General features: G+C 43.9%; 1 protein-coding gene and 1 long non-coding RNA gene across 2 annotated transcripts; one reads left to right on the top strand and one right to left on the bottom strand.

Annotated features, from left to right (window-relative positions):
• Positions 1-9,471: 9,471 nt before the first annotated feature.
• Positions 9,472-10,398, top strand: LOC139026595 (uncharacterized). Its single transcript, XR_011478442.1, has 2 exons — positions 9,472-9,524; positions 9,638-10,398. It is a non-coding gene; the product is annotated as an uncharacterized lncRNA (long non-coding RNA).
• A 15-nt stretch (positions 10,399-10,413) lies between these two features.
• vhll (von Hippel-Lindau tumor suppressor like) lies at positions 10,414-12,601 on the bottom strand. Its single transcript, XM_024144427.2, has 3 exons — positions 12,378-12,601; positions 11,973-12,113; positions 10,414-10,852 (listed from the first exon to the last, which is right to left on the bottom strand). The coding sequence occupies exons 1-3, from the start codon at positions 12,568-12,570 to the stop codon at positions 10,695-10,697; spliced, it is 492 nt and encodes a 163-aa protein (XP_024000195.2). The 5' UTR covers positions 12,571-12,601; the 3' UTR covers positions 10,414-10,694.
• Positions 12,602-14,791: the final 2,190 nt, after the last annotated feature.

Here is a 14,791-nt window from a genome sequence, read left to right as displayed (position 1 = left end):
TGACAACCGAGCAAGGATGGGTCCATGGACTGTGTACCGTCCTAACCAGGCAGGGATGGGACATGGACTGTAGCGGTTGGACACCCAAGGCCAGGATGGTCCATGACGTGTAGACCGGTTGAGGATGTACAGTGTTCAGGGCCCGTGTACCTTATAAACTGGCCTACTGAATGTAGGAGATGCTGATTCATTCTAGAAAGACGTGAATAGTGAGTCGACAGTAAAGTGTTATCAAATACACTATTCTCCACTATTGAACTTAACCAGGACACCTGAGAACATTTATTCACATAGCAAACCTATTCCCATATATAGTGCACTACTTTTGACCAGAGAGTCCTTGTGCCCAAATGGGACCTCTATTCCTATTATAAGTGCCACTACTTTTGACCAAGAGCCCTCATGGGTTCGATTTGGACAGAGGATTTGATGTATTGGCCAGCAAACGAGGCATTGCTCTGGACTCAGGAAACATGTTCAAAACCATGTTTCCTCTGGTGGGCAGAACCATGTACAGTAGAAACAATACCAGCATCAGATGTCAGGAAAGGGGAATCTGAAAAACACTACAGATTGAATACGCAAGATTTACCATTTGTTATGCTAATCATGTAAATACAATGAAGTGATTTTAAACTAGGGCTTCTATACTTCTGGTTTCCTCAGAGTCAATTAGATTATAACAAAACGCGTGCAGAGTGCAATACAAATTGTCATGTTTTAAGTACCAATAGCTTACACGTCTATTTGGTGAACTGGAATGGCACCGTCCATTTGTATATGCTTGATTTTCATGTTCTGATTTAATATTGTAAAGTTGAGTGTGCTTAAATTTGTCACTGTAGAAACGTCTCTTTCCTCTACTCAAAGTTGAACCAGTAATAACCACGAGACAAACACTCACCTGTACTAGAACCAGTTATACCACTTATGACCAGGTGGAACAACTCACCGGTAATAGAACCGTTATACCACTTAGGACCGGTGGTGAACCTACTCCCTGTACTGAACCATTATACCATCTAGACCAGGTGAAACTCGACCTGTATAGAACCATTTATACCACTAGGAGCCAGGTGAATCACTCCAAACGGTAAAGAAAAAAAAAACATCGATACCTAACAGTAAACTCAGTGTATAGACCACTTAACGAACTAGAGCAGGCTGGAACACTCATACCTGTATAGGATACCCAGCTATAACCACTAGACCAGGTGAACACTCACCGTGTATAGAACCAGTTTATACCCACTTAACCAAGGTTGAACACTCACCTGTATAGAACCAGTTATACCACATACGACCAGGCTGAACACTCCACCTTGTATAGAACCAGTTACTGACCATAGAACTGGTGAAAACACTACACCTGCTATACGAACCAAGTTATACCCACTAGATCCGGTTTGTGAACACTCACACTGTAATAGAACCAGGTTATCGCACTAGAACCAGGTGTGAACACTCACCTGTATAGAACCAGTTATACCACTAGAACCAGGTGAACACTCCATCCTGTATAGCCCGTTATACCCAAGAGGGTGCATACCGATGAAGTTAGTACCGACTAGACCAGGTGGACACCACCTGGTATAGAAACCGTCTATACAACAGACAGGTGAACCCTCACCTCGTATAGAACCAGTTATATAGCCACCTAGACCAGGTGAAGCACTCACCTTGTATAGAACCAAGTCTTATATCAAACTAGACTCGAGCCTCACGTGACTGGAACATTATACAGCCGGTAATCACCTGTATAGAACCATCGTATACCACTAGACACGGTGAAACACTCAACCTGTATCGAAACCAGTTATATACCACTGACGACAGGTGAACACTCACCTGTACTGAACCAGTTTTATACCACTAGACCAGGTGAACACTCCACCTTGTATATGAACCAGTTATCTCACTAAACCAGGTGAAACACTCCACCTGTATAGAACCAGTTTCCATAAATGATAATCCACCGTTAGACAAGTTAACCATACAGCGTGAACAAACACTCGATAGTAACTATATCACTGCAGTGCACTCCTGTATGAAACCAAGTTATATCCACTAGACCAGGCTGAACCCTCACACTGTACTTGACAGTTACCCAGACGGGAACCCACGTTAACCAGTTATAGCCACTAGACCAGGGGATCCACTCACCTACAGTAGGTGGAGAACAAGTATTTGATACATGTCCCGATTTTGGCAGGTTTTCCTACTTACAAACATGTAGAGGTCTGTAATTTTTATCAGAGCGTAACACTTTCAACTGTTGAGAGACCGGAACTCTAAAAACCAAAACAATCCCGAAAATCACATTGTATGATTTTCAAGTAATTAATTGCATTTTTATTGCATGAATAAGTTTATTTTGATACATCAGAAAAGCAGAACTTATAGATTGTACAGAAACCCTTTGATCTTGCAATTTACAGAGATCATATGTTTAGCTGTAGTTTCTACCAGGTTTGCGCACACACCTGCCAGCAGGATTTTGGCCCAGCTCTCCATACGACCTTCTCGCAGATCCTTTCCAGGTTCGGGGCTGTCGTCTGGGCAATACGGAACTGTTCAGCTCCCTTCCAAAGATTTTTCTATGAGGTTCAAGGTCTGGAGCATGGCTAGGGCCACTCCAGGGACCTTGAGAAAATGCCTTCTTACGGAGGCACGTCCGTTAGTTTGCCCTGGCTGGTGGTGTTTCGGGTCGTTGTCAAGCGGAAGAGCCAACCACACACCATCATCAATGCTCTTACGAGAAGGAGGTTGTTTTGGCGCCAAAATCTCGGCGATACATGGTGCCCCCATCCATCCTCCCCTCATACGTGCCAGTCGTCCTGTCCTTGTGCAAGAACCTCCAAAAGAATGATGTTTCCACGCTCATGGCTTCACGGTTGGGATGGGTGTTCTTGGGTCTGTACTCATCCTTCTTCTTCCTCCAAACAGCGTTGCGAGTGGATTTAGAGCGCACAAGAGCTCTTATTTTTGTCTCATCAGACCACATGACCTTCTCTCCATTCCTCCTCTGATCATCCAGATGGTCATGTGGCAAACTTCGAGACGGGCCTGGACATTGCGCTGGCTTGAGCATGGGGGGACCTTGCGTAGCGCTTGCAGGATTTTAATCGTGCAGTGACGGCGTAGTGTGTACTAATGGTTTTTCTTTGAGACTGTTGGTCCGCAGCTCTTCTTCAAGGTCATTGACCAGGTCTGCGGTGTATATCTGGGCTGATCCCCACCTTCGCCTCATGTCATCCATCTATCATCCGTCCATTCAGACATCCTTAATCTCTCCGTCAGTCATCCATCTATCCACCGTTTAATCCTCCTCTCCTCCTCCTCCTCCTCTCCTCCCCCCCTCAGCTCTTCTTCCAGAACGACACAGTGGAGCTGGTGTTTGCTGGTGCGGGAGCTCTGTTGTTCTGTGGCTTCATCATCTATGACACCCACCTCCTGATGCACCAGCTGTCCCCTGAGGAACACGTCCTGGCCTCCATTAACCTGTACCTGGACATCGTTAACCTCTTCCTGCACATCCTCCGCATGCTGGACTCCATGAAGAAAAACTGAGCTTCTATTCCCTAGTGCACTACACACTATTCCCTATTTAGTGCACTACATTTTGACCAGGGCCCATAGGGCTCTGTATGAACGTAGTGCACCGTGAAGGGAATAGTGTGTGGTTTGGGATTCATGCTGCTTAGCTCACAGGGTGACTTGGGATCGATTCAGTTTTCAATTCAGTCACATTTTCTTGAATTATTTAGAAAATCCTCATATAGAAAAGAAAATGGACATTTGTCAATTTTCACCTCCTGAATTGAAAACTGATTTGCCCTTCAATCTCTGATAGACGACCCTGCTGTAGATCCTACCAGTGATTGTGAAACGTTAACCCAGCCGTCTAAGTTTAACCCCTGGAGATAATATTATATTATAACCTGTGCCATTTTGTTTTAGCATTTTGGAACTGGCTGTGTTTTGGACTTATGCTGTTTTTGTTCTATACTGTTTATTATTCTGAATGTAAAAAAACAAAAAAATCCTATTTAATTGTGGGTTGCTCGCTCTGTGAATGATACCTTTCTGAATATTCAAGCATACGGATTATGTAAGGTTGTTTTGGGTGATGGTGTAAAATAGCATAACACATTTTTTTAAAGAAAGTACTTCATTCTACTTTAGTCTAACTTCCATCCCCTAGCTTGCTGGTATTCTGAATTTCAACACATAAAAACATCCCTTAGTTACTCTCCATAGGAATAGAAAAATCCACTCAGTGGCCAGTTGTATTAGGTCCATCTGGTACCGGGTCGGACCCCCTTTTCCTCCAGAACAGTCTGAGTTCTTTAAGGCATGGAAACAATTGATATCAACGGACCTAACGCCCCCAGTCTGTACCGTTGACACCAGGCAGGATGGGTCCATGGACTGTACCGTTGACACCAGGCAGGATGGGTCCATGGACTGTACCGTTGACACCAGGCAGGATGGGACCATGGACTGTACCGTTGACACCAGGCAGGATGGGTCCATGGACTGTACCGTTGAGGTGTACAGTGTACAGGGGTGTACCTTATAAACTGGCCACTGAATGTAGAGATCTGATCATTCTAGAAAGACTTGAATAGTAGTCACAGTAAAGTTTGATCAAATACACTATTCTCCACTATTGACTTAACCAGGACACCTGAGAACATTTATCACATAGCAACCTATTCCATATATAGTGCACTACTTTTGACCAGAGTCCTTGTCCCAAATGGGACCCTATTCCCTATATAGTGCACTACTTTTGACCAAAGCCCCATGGGTCATTTGGGACAGAGATTTGATATGCCAGCAAACAGAGGGATGCTCTGGGACCAGGAAACATGTTCAACCAGTTACCTGGTGGGCAGAACCATGTACAGTAGAACAATACCACATCAGATGTCAGGAAAGGGAATCTGAAAAACACTACAGATTTGAATACCAAGAGGTTTCCATTTGAGATCATGTAAATACTAATGAAGTGATTTTACTAGGCTCTATATTCTGTTTCCTCAGTCATTAATTTATTAACAAACCTGCAAGTGCAATACAAATTGTCATGTTTTAAGTAAAATAGTTACACGTCTATTTGGTGAACTGTGAATGCACCGTCATTTGTATATGCTTTGATTTCATTTCTTGATTAAATTGTAAAGTTGAGTGTGTTAAATTTTCATGTAGAAACGTCTGCTTCCTCTAACTCAGTTGAACCAGTAATACCACGAGACAACACTCACCTGTATAGAACCAGTTATACCACTAGACCAGGTGAACACTCACCTGTATAGAACCAGTTATACCACTAGACCGGGTGAACACTCACCTGTACTGAACAGTTATACCACTAGACCGGTGAACTCACCTGTATAGAACCGGTTATACCACTAGACCAGGTGAACACTCACCTGTATAGAATCAGTTTATACCACTAGACCAGGTGAACACTCACCTGTATAGAACCAGTTAATACCACTAGACCAGGTGAACACTCACCTGTATAGAACCAGTTATACCACTAGACCAGGTGAACACTCACCTGTATAGAACCAGTTATACCACTAGACCAGGTGAACACTCACCTGTATAGAACCAGTTATACCACTAGACCAGGTGAACACTCACCTGTATAGAACCAGTTATACCCCTAGACCGGGTGAACACTCACCTGTATAGAACAGTTATACCACTAGACCGGTGAACACTCACCTGTATAGAACCAGTTATACCACTAGACCAGGTGAACACTCACCTGTATAGAACCAGTTATACCACTAGACCAGGTGAACACTCACCTGTATAGAACCAGTTATACCACGAGACCAGGTGAACACTCCACCTGTATAGAACCAGTTATACCACTAGACCAGGTGAACACTCACCTGTATAGAACAGTTTACACTAGACCAGGTGAACCCTCACCTGTATAGAACAGTTATACCACTAGACCAGGTGAACACTCACCTGTATAGAACCAGTTATACCACTAGACCGGGTGAACACTCACCTGTACTGAACCAGTTATACCACTAGACCAGGTGAACTCACCTGTATAGAACCAGTTATACCACTAGACCAGGTGAACACTCACTGTATAGAACCAGTTATACCACTAGACCAGGTGAACACTCACCTGTATAGAACCAGTTATACCACTAGACCAGGTGAACACTCACCTGTATAGAACCAGTTATACCACTAGACCAGGTGAACACTCACCTGTATAGAACCAGTTATACCACTAGACCAGGTGAACCCTCACCTGTATTGAACCAGTTATACCACTAGACCAGGTGAACCCTCACCTGTATAGAACCAGTTATACCACTAGACCAGGTGAAACCTCACCTACAGTGGGAGAAACAAGTTTTGATACACTGCCGATTTTGCAGGTTTTCCTACTTACAAACATGTAGAGGTCTGTAATTTTTATCAGAGGTACACTTCAACTGTGAGAGACGGAATCTAAAACAAAAATCCAGAAAATCAACATTGTATGATTTTTAAGTAATTAATTTGCATTTTTATTGCATGACATAAGTATTTGATACATCAGAAAAGCAGAACTTAATATTTGGTACAGAAACCTTTGTTTGAATTACAGAGATCATATGTTACTGTAGTTCTTGACCAGGTTTGCACACACTGCAGCAGGGATTTTGGCCCACTCCTCCATACAGACCTTCTCCAGATCTTCAGGTTTCGGGGCTGCCGCTGGGCAATACGGACTTTCAGCTCCTCCAAAGATTTTCTATTGGGTTCAGGTCTGGAGACTGGCTAGGCCACTCCAGGACCTTGAGATGCTTCTTACGGAGCCACTCCTTAGTTGCCCTGGCTGTGTGTTTCGGGTCGTTGTCATGCTGGAAGACCCAGCCACGACCCATCATCAATGCTCTTACTGAGGGAAGGAGGTTGTTGGCCAAGATCTCGCGATACATGGCCCCATCCATCCTCCCCTCAATACGGTGCAGTCGTCCTGTCCCCTTTGCAGAATCCCCAAAGAATGATGTTTCCACCTCCATGCTTCACGGTTGGGATGGTGTTCTTGGGGTTGTACTCATCCTTCTTCTTCCTCCAAACACGGCGAGTGGAGTTTAGACCAAAGAGCTCTATTTTTGTCTCATCAGACCACATGACCTTCTCCCATTCCTCCTCTGGATCATCCAGATGGTCATTGGCAAACTTCAGACGGGCCTGGACATGCGCTGGCTTGAGCAGGGGGACCTTGCGTGCGCTGCAGGATTTTAATCCATGACGGCGTAGTGTGTTACTAATGGTTTTCTTTGAGACTGTGGTCCCAGCTCTCTTCAGGTCATTGACCAGGTCCTGCCGTGTAGTTCTGGGCTGATCCCTCACCTTCCTCATGATCATTGATGCCCCACGAGGTGAGATCTTGCAATGGAGCCCAGACCGAGGGGGATTGACCGTCATCTTGAACTTCTTCCATTTTCTAATAATTGCGCCAACAGTTGTTGCCTTCTCACCAAGCTGCTTGCCTATTGTCCTGTAGCCCATCCCAGCCTTGTGCAGGTCTACAATTTCATCCCTGATGTCCTTACACAGCTCTCTGGTCTTGGCCATTGTGGAGAAGGCTGGAGTCTGTTTGATTGAGTGTGTGGACAGGTGTCTTTTATACAGGTAACGAGTTCAAACAGGTGCAGTTAATACAGGCAATGAGTGGAGAACAGGAGGGCTTCTTAAAGAAAAACTAACAGGTCTGTGAGAGCCGGAATTCTTACTGGTTGGTAGGTGATCAAATACTTATGTCATGCAATAAAATGCAAATGATGTACTTAAAAATCATACAATGTGATTTTCTGGATTTTTGTTTTAGATTCCGTCTCTCACAGTTGAAGTGTACCTATGATAAAAATTACAGACCTCTACATGTTTGTAAGTAGGAAAACCTGCAAAATCGGCAGTGTATCAAATACTTGTTCTCCCCACTGTATATAGAACCAGTTATACCACTAGACCAGGTGAACACTCACCTGTATAGAACCAGTTATACCACTAGACCAGGTGAACGCGCCTACAGTGTCTTTTTATTGTGTTACAAATTGGAATTAAAATGGATTTGTCTTTTTTTTTTGTCAATAATCTACACAAAATACAATTTTGCAATGTCAAAGTGGAAGAAAAATACATTCATAACTAAAATATAATCGTTGCTTAAGTATTCAGCCACTTTGTTTAGGCAAACCTAAAATTAGTTCAGGAGTAAAATGTGGTTTAACAAATCACATAATAAGTGACATGGACTCACTGTGTGAAATAATAGAGGGTAACAACTGCTTCCTTGTCTTTAAGCCTGGTGGTGTCTGCATCATGGTATGGGTATGCTTGCCATTGGCAAATACTGGGGAGTTTTTCAGGATAAAAAGAACCGGGATGGAGCTAAGCACAGGCAAAGTCCTAGAAAAAAAAAAACCCTGCTTCAGTCTGCTTTACACCAGAGACTGAGAGGAATTCAACTTTCAGCAGGACAATAACCTACAACACAAAACCAAATCTACACTGGAGTTGCTTACCAAGGAGACGGTGAATGTTCCTGAGTGGCCAAGTTCCAGTTTTGACTTAAATCTGCTTAAGAATCCATGGCAAGACTTGAACATTGCTGTCTAGCCATGATCCCCAACATCTTGACAGAGCTTGAAGAATTTTTTTAATAATAAATGGGCAAATATTGTACAATCCAGGTGTGTAAAGCTCTTAGAGACTTACCCAGAAAGACTCACAGCTGGAATCAATGCCAAAGGGGATTCAAACATGTATTGACTCAGGGAGCAATATTTTAGTTATAAAAACATTTATTAATCAAAAATGATTATTTTTTAAATCTTCCACTTTGACCTTAGATTATTTTGTGTAGATTGTTGACAAAAAAAAAAGATTAAATCCATTTGAATCCCACTTTGTAGCACAATAAAATGTGAAGAAATCCAAGGCATCTGAATACTTCTGCGAGGCACTGAATATACGGTATAAACTACGTTTGGCTGATAAGTAGGAGCAGGCCCACTGTGTTGCTATGGCAAATCGGCTCTGTCATAATGTTTGGTCACAATGGAACATTCAACCTGCTCTAAACCTAAATATGTTGTTCATACATTCCATACTTTTGAGTCTTTTGAGGAAGGGAAAGGCTAGCCTGATCTCGTCTTGATGACTATAGGGGTTGATAAGACAGCACAAATAGATCTGGGATCAGGCTAGGAAACGGCTACATTTGGTCGACATAAAACGCTGTGCCCAATGAGTTCAGGGTAGGGACATGTTTCATTCAGATGCTCTGAGCTTCTAGAGTCACCAATGAGTTCAGGGTAGGGACATGTTTCATTCAGATGCTCGAGCTTCTTAGAGTCACCAATGAGTTCAGGGTGGGGACATGTTTCATTCAGATGCTCTGAGCTTCTAGAGGTCACCAATGAGTTCAGGGTAGGGACATGTTTCATTCAGATGCTCTGAGCTTCTAGAGTCACCAATGAGTTCAGGTGTAGGGACATGTTTCATTCAGATGCTCTGAGCTTCTAGTCACACAATGAGTTCAGGGTAGGGACATGTTTCATTCAGATGCTCTGAGCTTCTAGAGTCACCATGAGTTCAGGGTAGGGACATGTTTCATTCAGATGCTCTGAGCTTCTAGAGTCACCAATGAGTTCAGGGTAGGGACATGTTTCATTCAGATGCTCTGAGCTTCTAGAGTCACCAATGAGTTCAGGGTAGGGACATGTTTCATTCAGATGCTCTGAGCTTCTAGAGTCACCAATGAGTTCAGGGTAGGGACATGTTTCATTCAGATGCTCTGAGCTTCTAGAGTCACCAATGAGTTCAGGGTAGGGACATGTTTCATTCAGATGCTCTGAGCTTCTAGTCACCATGAGTTCAGGGTAGGGACATGTTTCATTCAGATGCTCTGAGCTTCTAGAGTCACCAATGAGTTCAGGGTAGGAGACATGTTTCATTCAGATGCTCTGAGCTTCTAGAGTCACCAATGAGTTCAGGGTAGGGACATGTTTCATTCAGATGCTCTGAGCTTCTAGAGTCACCAATGAGTTCAGGGTAGGGACATGTTTCATTCAGATGCTCTGAGCTTCTAGAGTCACCAATGAGTTCAGGGTAGGGACATGTTTCATTCAGATGCTCTGAGCTTCTAGAGTCACCAATGAGTTCAGGGTAGGGACATGTTTCATTCAGATGCTCTTAAGCCAGTGGTATTCAAAATGTTTCAGTGGGGGACCCCATTTTCTCCTCAAGAATTTATTGCGACCTCACCCCATATAACCTTACCTTCATTGTGTTTTCATCCCTCATCAAAATGAAAAGAAACAAACAAATACATTTATTCAATAAACATTTAAAAATATATATATTTCTTAAACATTATTATTTTTTGTCCCATACAATAATATGTACTCTTAATATGTACTCTTAATAATAATAAGTACTCTTAATTGGCGACCCCTGCAGTTCCCCGACCCTGACTGACTTCCACTGTTCTAGAGTCACCAGCGAGGTCAGAGCAGGGGGGGAAAAGGCAATATTTGGTCAACAGAAAGTCCATTATTCAGTGGCCTGTTATGCATAGAACTTCTCAGAGTATGAGAGCTGATCTAGGATCAGGTCACCCCCCCCCCCATTCATGTAATCTGATTCATTGTGATCTAAATGACACAACGGTTGATGAGTCCCAGCTCCTTCAGTAAGTCAGGCTGTTGTCTGAGGTCTGTCTTCAGTGACTCAGGGATGTCCAGTCTGCCGTAGTCCTCCTCTTCTACCAGATTACGGATTAGCATCAGACAACACTCTTGGAGAGAGTACACTGGAACACAGAGAGAAACAATGACGTGTATGAAACTACTGACGTGTTTTTACACACTCCTGGACAGAGCTGGTCGCAGGTCTGTCAACACTCCTGGACAGAGCTGGTCCCAGGTCTGTCAACACTCCTGGAAAGAGCTGGTCCCACATCTATCAACACTCCTGGACAGAGCTGGTCCCAGATCCGTCAACACTCCTGGACAGAGCTGGTCCCAGATCCGTCAACACCCGTGGACAGAGTTGGTCCCAGATCCATCAACACTCCTGGACAGACTGGTCCCAGATCTGTCAATCCTGGACAGAGCTGGTCCCAGTCTGTCAACACTCCTGGACAGAGTTGGTCCCAGGTCTGTCAACACTCCTGGACAGAGTTGGTCCCAGGTCTGTCTGTCAAACACTCTCCTGGACAGAGTTGGTCCCAGGTCTGTCAACACTCCTGGACAGAGCTGGTCCCATATCTGTCAACACTCCTGGACAGAGTTGGTCCCAGATCTGTCAACACTCCTGGACAGAGCTGGTCCCAGGTCTGTCAACACTCCTGGACAGAGCTGGTCCCAGGTCTGTCAACACTCCTGGACAGAGCTGGTCCCAGGTCTGTTGTGCTTTTTGTCTACTCCATCGCCAAGCTAAATGATTTGTCACGACAATTCCATCAGGAGTTGGCGAGATCAGAAAAAGATCTGGGACCCAGGCTACTATCAACAATACTGGAACACAGGAAGAAACCATCAACATACTTTTTGAGGGGTAAAATGCCAAACAAGTAACGCATGTGTGGTTGGTGACACGAACAACAATTGAGGGGAAGTCTCAATAGTATAGGTTGTTTTCCTCTCCTTGTCTTGTTGCCTAGGCCTACCAGCTTATAGAGTAGCCTGGGACAGGGCAAAAGTCAATGCTATTATTGTTTTGACTCTTTTATATCTAGGTGACAGACGAGGGAAGGAAACGACAGCACAAGGAAGTGTAGTGTAGGTGACAACGAGGGAAGGGAAACGACAGCACAAGGAAGTGTAGTGTAGGTGACAACGAGGGAAGGAAACGACAGCACAAGGAAGTGTAGTGTACAACAGGTGTCTGTCAACGGGGTTGATGGGAGGAACATAGAGAGAGGGACTCACCTGGGGTAGCTATGACAACAGTCAGAAACTTGGGGTCGCCATCCTCTTCATATTCGGTGGCAGCTGTTGGCATATAAACATCTCGCTGATTAGCTAAAAGTTTCGCCCCATTTCGAGAGGCTCTGAAAACCCAYGGATGYGCTGCGGAGAGTGGAAYGAGATYGAGGGAAATTAAATGTCACGGACAATAGGTTTAGGCTATAGACTATAACGCATTCAATTCAACATTTGGGAAAGGCCCATAGCTGAGTAATGCTTTGTTTGGGGTATAACTGTCCTCTTGGTTCAACCCATAGCTGAATTACATTACATGTTAAACTTAATACAGATCAAGTATTTGAGTAACACAAGAAAGACTAAATAAAGGAAAKATAGATKGCTGTGTTGCATGAGGGAGGGACTCACTCAGAAAAGTATCCATACGTAATAACCCGTTCGTTCGTATATCGCCATAAGAAACTGGATGTCCGGAAAAATCCAACCACCATGCTCGGGCGCTTTGTTTCGACTGGTTTATAAAAYTAACGTAGGTTTTGACATCAGAATTTAGAGACCGGAGAGCATTATTTTCGACACTCACTACCTCCTGCTCCTCCATGACGACAGTGASACTCAGAATGCCACGACGATGTYATTCCATAAACAAATCACAAGAGGTCGCTGTTGTTCAGCGCTCTGACGAGTCAGACATGAAACGTCATTCTCGGAACAACAGATGCCAATGGAGTCCAATAGAGTCGAATAAAGTCCAATAGACTCCAAAAGAGTCTAATATAATCTTATAGAATCCAATAGAGTCCAATAGACTCCAATAGAGTCCCATTAAAGATCTCTGAGAGAGTCCTGTGTTATGCAGTAGTTAATAATGTGTTACTATAACAAGTACTCCAGACAGACTGTAACTATCAAGACTCCAGACAGACTGGATATTAAAGACTCCGGACAGACTGGAAACTTATACAGACTCCAGACAGACTGCGACACTATACAAGACTTCCAGACCCAAGACTTGGGAACTATTTACAAGACTCCAGACTCAGACGCTGGAACTATTACAGGACTCCAGACAGACTGAATTAAGTCCATACAGACTGGCTTCAAGCTCCAGACAGACTGGGAACTATACAAACCTCCAGGACTCCAGAACAGACTGATAACTATACAAGGACTCCAGACAGACTGGAACTATAGGCAAAGACTCCAGACAGACTGTAGGCAGACTGTTCTCTGCTACCGCACAGCAAGCGGTACCAGAGCCACCAAGTCTAGGTCAAAAGGCTCCTTAACAACTGGTCGAAAGCGTTCCAGAGGGATGCTGGCCCAGTTTGGCTCCATTGCTTCCCACAGTGTGTCAGTTGGCTGGATGTCCTTTGGATGGTGAACCATTCTTATACACACAGGAAACTGTTGAACGTGAAAAACCAGCAGCATTGCAGTTCTTGACACAAACCAGGGCACCTGGCATACTACACTTCCTGTTCAAAGGCATATTTTGTCTTGCCCATTCACCCTCTGAATGGCACACATACACAATCATGTTCTAATTGTCTCAAGGCTTAAAGATTCTTCTATAACCTGTATCTCCCCTTCATCTACACTGATTGAAGTGCATTTAACGGTGACATCAATAAGGGATCATAGCTTTCACCTGGATTCACCTGGTCAGTCTACGTCATGGAAAGAGCAGGTGTTCTTAATGTTTTGTCCACTCAGTGCATATTATCCATGTCATTGTTCAGCCACGACTCAGAGAAACAGGATATTACAGTTATTCAGGTCCCATCAGAGAAACAGGATATTACAGTTCTTCAGATCCCATCAGAGAAACAGGATGTTACAGTTCTTCAGATCCCATCAGAGAAACAGGATGTTACAGTTCTTCAGGTCCATCAGAGAAGAGGATGTTACAGTTCTTCAGATCCCATCAGAGAAACAGGAGTTTACAGTTCTTCAGGTCCCATCAGAGAAACAGGATGTTACAGTTCTTCAGGTCCCATCAGAGGAAACAGGATGTTACAGTTCTTCAGGTCCCATCAGAGAACAGGATGTTAAGTTATTCAGGTCCCATCAGAGAAACAGGATGTTAAGTTCTTCAGGTCCCATCAGAGAAACAGGAGTACGTTTTCAGGTCCCATCAGAGAAACAGGATGTTACAGTTCTTCAGGTCCATCAGAGAACAGGATGTTACAGTTCTTCAGGTCCCATCAGAGAAACAGGATGTTACAGTTCTTCAGGTCCCATCGAGAACAGGATGTTACAGTTCTTTCAGGTCCCATCAGAGAAACAGAATTTACAGTTCTTCAGGTCCATCAGAGAAACAGGATGTTACAGTTCTTCATCCCATCAGAGAAACAGGATGTTACAGTTCTTCCAGGTCCCATTGAGAAACAGGATGTTACAGTTCTTCAGGTCCATCAGAGAAGATGTTACAGTTCTAGACATCAGAGAACAGGATGTCACAGTTCTTCAGGTCCATCTGAGAAACAGGATTCAGTTCTCAGTCATAGAGAAAGATGTTACAGTTTTCAGGTCCCATCAGAGAAACAGGATGTTACCGTTCTTCAGGTCCCACTGATAGGATAGTCTCGAACAGAGCTTGTCCAGTTTGTTCTCCCGTGATTGTACATTCGCCAATAAAAGCATTAAACAAACACGTTTGATCCCTTTTGTAACTCTAAGGGAGGTAGGCGAGGAGCTGGGGCGAGCGTGACCCTAACCTGGGTTCAACTACTATTTGAAATATTTTCAAATAATTTAGCTGTGTTTGATAGAGCTTGTCTGGTGCAAAGGACAATAGAGAAGTGACAACCCCATCGAGC

The sequence above is a fragment of the Salvelinus sp. IW2-2015 genome, unplaced genomic scaffold, assembly GCF_002910315.2.
Source record: "Salvelinus sp. IW2-2015 unplaced genomic scaffold, ASM291031v2 Un_scaffold5235, whole genome shotgun sequence".
NCBI classification, from domain to species: domain Eukaryota; kingdom Metazoa; phylum Chordata; class Actinopteri; order Salmoniformes; family Salmonidae; genus Salvelinus; species Salvelinus sp. IW2-2015.
The sequence above is the reverse complement of the archived record's forward strand: the minus strand, read 5'-3'. Positions and strand labels throughout refer to the sequence as shown.